Here is a 6757-nt window from a genome sequence, read left to right as displayed (position 1 = left end):
TGTATATATTTTCGTCGTATATATATTCTGTGTTCAAATCCTGGATCCACCCCAGCTGATTGAAGGGAGGAGGTGGGCGGCACGGCCTCCTTGTAGGGAGCGACGAGATGGAGGTGGGTGTCTAGGTTTGTGAAAAAAATAAATAATAAAACTGGTATGAAGAGGGAGGTGCGTAACCAGTCGTATTGGTGGGTAATTACCATCTAAACCCATATTTTATGAAGCCGATCGGTAAAAATTTGTAGAGTAAAACTATTTTCTGCAGATCTCAAGCTGCTAGAGTTCTTCGGCTTATATATTGGCTACATTCGATTGTTATATGAAATGCAAGGAGATTGGGGAAAAAACCACGGGTGTCATAATGGTGACCTATGACTAAATTCAAGTTAGCCTATGGTATTTTGATTCCTATTTGTGAAATCATTCAAAGTATGAAGTTATAAACTTTTTGTAGTACAAGATATATGTAGGTGGGTAATTTCTAAGCAGATATATAGCGGTATTTGGTAACTTTTTCTTAGATATAAGTGTACATGGGTCAATATTTACCCTAACAGCAGAGATGGATACCTCAATTTGTCAGATTTTCTTGTGTGAATTCCTCTTTTTAATTAATGTGCCTCACAAGGACTAACATCGAGCTTGTTCTATGGGCATTTGTCAATCGACGCCTGCTGTTGTAATCTCTTATTACCAAACCGCGGCACATCATATAGTTCAACACAAGACAACTCTACTAAACGTCTTACTCCTGCACAGATGCACAGATCCAGCGATACAATACAACGCACAAGATTATTCATGAGCAGGAGTTTACTTCCAAGTACTTGATCACACTAACAGAGCATCACCTAACTTTATTTTTTTTAGCAGTAGTGACAGTAGGGCAACCCCTTAGTCACCTACCAGTCCACACTAACAATTTTTCTCCAGGTCGCCAAAAGCTAGTTGAGTCCATAAGCAGAATGGCAACTAGTTAAGAGTACTGCTGGCTGCGAATGATGTGCACCAGCATGGCAAGCCTCTCATTCTTCATCGGCTCGAACAGGCAGATGTCCCTGTCCTCCAGGCCGTTGTCGCGGACAAACTGGTGCCATTCTCCGGTGGCAAGCATCAGCCGGTTGTGCAAGTTTGTGTGCCACGCCTTGCCCTGCTGACGGAGTGTCAGAGATTGTTTCCCGTCTGGAAGATACTGAGCAGCATCGCTCAAGTCCTGTATTACATACATCCCAGGTACAAAGAGTAAGCTCAACCAATGGCAATACCTATGTACTGCCTATAGAACTAAATTTCTGGTCTTTGTATATGCGTATACTGAAGCATTTGGACTTACTAGGATGACAGGCTCGTAGTGGTAGCCAACAATTTTATCATTCATGGTTGCCACAAAAATGGACACTTCAGCCTTGATGGCCATGGCTTTCTCCTGCACTACTTTGTCCTGTGCTGGAGTTAAACAGGTGCCGCCCAGTACTACATAGAGAGGAGGCATAGAACTAGAAGGCACCACCTCACAGTCACTGAAAACTTGATGCACTTGCTGCACAGATCGACACTTATGCAGGTCCAACGATCCAGAATTCTCACCTGCAAAAAGGATTCCGCATCATCGTCATCAAACAGAACAAGAAGATGGAAAACAAAATCTGTGACATGTTAGACCATAACAGTGGAAACTGTCCATACTGCCTGATTTCTCATGAACATGCGCAGTTGATGTCACTCGTCTTTTTACATGGCTGTTTAAGCCATGAGCATGCCCACCCGAGGAAGAAGAACGAGTGCTTGGGTCATGAAGCAGATGGACCATCACCCTGAAACCTTTTTTACTTGGCATAGGTTGAAACAGGCATATATCATCCTCCTGCAAATGGTTATCACGGACGAAGTTTTGCCATCCCGTAGTTAGCAAGTATCCACTTCCATCAGGTCTAACATGGAGCTTGGAACGCCACTTTTTCCCTCCTTGGCGTTCAAGTGTGATGGATTGACTTTCTTCAGGAAAGTGTTGTGCTGCATAACGCTTACAAATGACCTAACAGATAGGGAAACAATTTGTAAATATTTAAACGAAAGGCTGATCTACCAATAAACTCGATCCATTCATTCAACTGAGCATAAAGAAAATGGTAATGCTGATGTAGTGACAAGTGAAAAAAATGTAATGTTTCAAACTTAAGAACTTGTGCATATTCTTGTTTACTTTACTAAATCCCAAATGCAACGTGACAGAACTGATAATGGTTTTCACTGAATTACTATAAACATGTAAAGAAGAGACCACTTCAATTGGCATAAAGTAACCCACTACACAGAAAAAGACTAGTGCATATTACCAGATCAGATCTAAGATGGTTGACATTGCTCTTCTTCATTTGAATCACAAGGAAAGGAATTTCTGGTTGAACTTTCTTGAAAAGACCAACTATTTTCTTCTCTTGTTCTACAGTCAGGTGGCACCGTGCCGATAAGACATAATTACACTCTGAGAATGCCTTAACATGATCTGACTGGATAGATTCGTAGCCAGATAGACTATCTTCTCCTGCTAAGATATTATATTAAATTGTAAAAGCGACAACAATAAAAGAATTAAAGAAGTATGGTGTGAAAATACAAATGGCTCAACAATTTAACCTGATTCCTCATACAGTGAGGATACTGCAGCCTTCTTTGCTATTTCCTTTTGATGGCTTAAGCTTCCCCTCTTACCAGATCCACCCCTAGAACAAGTTGATGTTGCCTGAATTAAATAGACTGTAAATGTGGATCTTCTCCCAGCCATTGTCGGTAAAAACAGGCAGATATCTCCCTCCTGCACATGATTGTCACGGACAAAGTCCATCCACTGTTCCTTAAGCATGTACAGTTGCCCATCTTTTCTTTTGTAGAATTTGGGGTGCCATTTCTTGCTCTTTCCTGGCGTCTGAAGAGTCACATTCGTGCTTTTATGTGGGAAATGTGCAAGTGCATATCCCTTAGAAATAACCTGGTTATGTATGGAGCAAGATGTGAGGCTCTTGACGGGCAACCAAGAATACAGTTTCAATTGTCAAAGAAAAGAAACAAAATCATTTGTTAAACAAGTGTTCAGAATGTTCCTGAGAACTTGAAGATGGCCAAATTCCTCTTATATAGGGAAGATAAATGCTCAGTAATACAAAATAAGGGCCTGTTTGGTTCCATGTGATTTTTTTATCACTCATCACATCGAATGTTTGGACACATGCATGAAGTACTAAATATATGCTATTTGCAAAACTAAAACAACAGCTAGAGGATAATTTGCGAGACAAATCTTTTGAGACTAATTAGTCCATAATTAGACACTAACTGTCAAATAAAACGAAAATGTTACAGTGCTTATTAAATTTTATCACCCCTAACCAAACACCCCCTTAGCTATCAACGAAAAGTTAGTATTGAGATAAGTAGTTGCCACTGAACAGAATGATGTTAGCAACCTTGAATTGGATTGTAGGGAATAGAAAGGAATAAGAGGAATCAGAGAAGAACATCAATAGCAAGGGATCAAAGTAGAAGATGAACAGTATAGGAAGGGAAATATCGATAACGGAATAGTATGAGTTGTTACAATATTCTTCATGCCTATCTCCCTCAATCAAGGGTAGATATACTACTCTCCATACATAGGCCAAGCCCAACCAGTTGAGGCACGTAGGCCCAAGCCGTAACCCAATAGCCATTACTAATAGTAGCTCATATCCTAACAATGAGTTGTGATCTTACCAGATAAGGACAAGGTGGTTGAACATGGCTCTTCCTCATGACTGCTACAAAAGCAGTGCTTTCAGGTTGAATTTCCTGGATAAGCGCAATTACTCTCTCCTCTTGTGCTTTAGATAGGTAGTTTCTTCGTGACAAAACATAGTGTTGCCTCAGGGGTGTTTGAAGATCATCCGACTCAGAAGATTTGTTTTCAGATGGAATATCTTCTCCTGTACAAAGTTTCGCAGAAGATTAGAGAATAAATATCATAAAATTCAGCTCAAATATGTAAGTCACCTAATTAACATTAACCTGACTCAGATGATGAGAATGCTGCAACCTTTTTTGCAATTTTCCCATGATGACAGGAACTACCTTTCTGACACCTAACAAATCTTTCACTTGCTGACGATTCTGTGGTCTCATGATGACAGTCGCTGGAGATATTAACATAATCTACACTTCTTATGCCAGCACAAGAAAACATTTTCTCACAACCATCAGTATCAAAGATCAAAACCTCGAAACAAGATCCCTCAACGTGACGGAACAACAAGTAATCATTTTCTTTTATGTCATGGGACTCAACAAATTGCCTCCACCCATGTCGGAACACTACCTTGTTACAGTGCTCTGTAACTTCAACATCATATGAACCACGATTAGGGGAGTCTAACTTAATGGTTCCTGACAACTTTCCAGCAAAATGCTTCAGAAATCTCTTTGGCACGACCTATAGTAACAAGGACAAGAAGTATTGACGTAAAATGAGTCTATTCCTGTAACAGCCAGAGAAACAATATATGTATAATGTAAAGTAAAATGTGCTTATTTTCTACAGTGAGAAGATGCTTCATAAATGCATCGCTTTACGTTTTAAACTAGCATGGCACAAAACAAGAAAGGGTATACTCATTTCATGTACAAATTCAGCACTAGTAAAGATTGGTCGTGGAACAGAGCACCATCAGAAGCTAATATCAATATACATTAGTTATGTCCAAAAGAAGCTGGTGCAGCACAAAATTACTGCAATTGTGGGGAATCTCACAGAAATCCATGATACGCTTTGCATTATTACACACTATTGTGACTGACATGATTTGCCAACCATGAAGGGTTTGTAAAGCTAAACAAGTTTTGGTAGGCAACTATGTGTAAGTGATCGATGTAGATGGTATTTAGTTTATTCAGCAGTGTTCAATGATATACACATGAAGGATCAAATACACGAAACAAACTAAACCTCTTACTAAGGGACAAGCTGAAGCTTTTCCTCAGGTAGTATGATATGCATGTTCATTCTGCTTTTGTTTTAAGCTTGGACATGTCAAAGAAACACTAAAGTACTTGACGAGTGACGAGTCGAATTAAATATATTCAGTTAGCAGTTTTGGATATCTCGAATCAAGGATACCAAAGTACAAAATCAAGTATACGTTTACTAATTCCAACCCAGTAATCATGTCACTTCAAAATGGAAAAATACAATGTATGCGGCAACACGAGCAAGGATAGCAAACTTGTGAAGGCTTACCATGCTATGTTTAGAACTGGCAGTCATGGGGCTGAGGAAGGACCTAACATTTTTATTCTTTTCATCCAAATGGTCCAAGTATCTTTTGCAAGCATCACAAGGTGTCTGGATCCGGGAAGCACCACGCCTAGCCATGGCAACTGAATTTTGAATTGTTAAATGATAATCAGATGCAACTTTCAATAAGAAAAAAAAAGTAACTCTGTTTGTAGTGTACAACAAGCAAAACAATCTCATAAAATAGGTAGTTTGGCTCCTTAAAGATGAGTTTCTTGTTAATTTACTCGTTTCTTTTTTGAAATCATTATGTGAGCTAGTGAGAGAGAGTGCTACTTCAGTTTACTGAACCTACAATTCTACAGCGGAGCATTCTTGCTTATTCTTCATTCAATTTCAAGAAAACATATAAAAGTTGCATTACCGTAACATGCTGTAATATAGTATACTAAGTATAATATGCAGTACAACCTACAAAGAAATTCCCTCACCAAAAAAACAAAAGAAAAGGTAGGCTGTGCTACTGCCTACTGTCAATGCAGAGTAGCCATAAAATGAACCAAAAATTTCAATGTACCATGCAAATGCAGATGAAGAAATGAAAGCAGTTCTAGGCTCTCATACTTTCTTACTGCTCAAAGGAAGGGGGAAATGGTCTCACCTTCGCTGAGAAGCTGCACTGGAGAGGAGAGTAGTCATGCATGGAACTGCAAGGCCACCGGTTATATATAGCCACACTGTCACAAGCCTACCTTCATCACATTTTTTTCCTTATTTGCGAATAGAACCGTTGGATGGATACACACGGTGCATCATGAAGCATCTTTGACGAACCAGGCATCTCCAAATGCAGAGGCAATGATATCTCCTTTGAAGGAACTTCATGGAGTGACATCTCACTGTATTGTAGCTCCCCATACCGTTTTCACTAAAAGATGACAGGGAATCTGCAGAGACTGCATGACTTGTTGAAGCTAGCAACTCGAAAGATACTCTACCAGACACAGAATATATTCCCCTGCACTTGAGTATGGTGTACAGAAATGCTACTGTTGCTCGAACCATAAAGAAACCTGGAGAAATGAAATGTTCATATATTGCAAAGAAATTGATGCCAAGCTTACCACTTTGAAGGGTAGGCGCATCAGAATCGCTTTCTCAGAGCTGCAACCTGCAACCCTTCACTTGTACGGAGTCTTCAGAGATTCTTTTGGGAGATTCTCTGGGCGGCAGAAATTATGCAGCAGAGCAGATTAAGATATGAACCACGCGTGACCATAGGCAAACGTGTAGATAGAGGCCCCCCTGCGCAGGCTGCCCTGTTCCGGCAGGCGGGGGTGCATCCGCCGGCGTCGCTCGCGGCAGTGTTTTTGCTTCCATTCCTTTCTCCCTCTACTGCATCTTTCTCAGAGAGAGTCAGAGCACGCAAGAACAGGGAGGGGAGCGCCGGCGGCCGGCAATGGGCAGGCCCAGGCGGGACGCGTGCCCGCGCGC

General features: G+C 40.6%; 1 protein-coding gene across 3 annotated transcripts; it reads right to left on the bottom strand.

Annotated features, from left to right (window-relative positions):
* LOC8064492 (B3 domain-containing protein Os03g0619600) lies at window positions 714-6757 on the bottom strand. 3 transcript variants are annotated; one of them, XM_021462600.1, is made up of 10 exons: window positions 6388-6757; window positions 5925-6219; window positions 5267-5406; window positions 4042-4462; window positions 3751-3959; window positions 2638-2989; window positions 2337-2548; window positions 1687-2035; window positions 1334-1587; window positions 714-1213 (listed from the first exon to the last, which is right to left on the bottom strand). In XM_021462600.1, exons 3-10 carry the CDS (start codon window positions 5399-5401, stop codon window positions 977-979), a joined length of 2169 nt encoding a protein of 722 aa, XP_021318275.1. In that variant the 5' UTR covers window positions 5402-5406; window positions 5925-6219; window positions 6388-6757; the 3' UTR covers window positions 714-976. The 3 variants fall into 3 exon arrangements, with proteins under 3 accessions (XP_021318275.1, XP_021318279.1, XP_021318281.1); XM_021462604.1 differs by having other exon boundaries at window positions 5925-6210; XM_021462606.1 differs by having other exon boundaries at window positions 2337-2545; window positions 5925-6755.

The sequence above is a fragment of the Sorghum bicolor genome, chromosome 1, assembly GCF_000003195.3.
Source record: "Sorghum bicolor cultivar BTx623 chromosome 1, Sorghum_bicolor_NCBIv3, whole genome shotgun sequence".
NCBI classification, from domain to species: Eukaryota; Viridiplantae; Streptophyta; class Magnoliopsida; order Poales; family Poaceae; genus Sorghum; species Sorghum bicolor.
The sequence above is the reverse complement of the archived record's forward strand: the minus strand, read 5'-3'. Positions and strand labels throughout refer to the sequence as shown.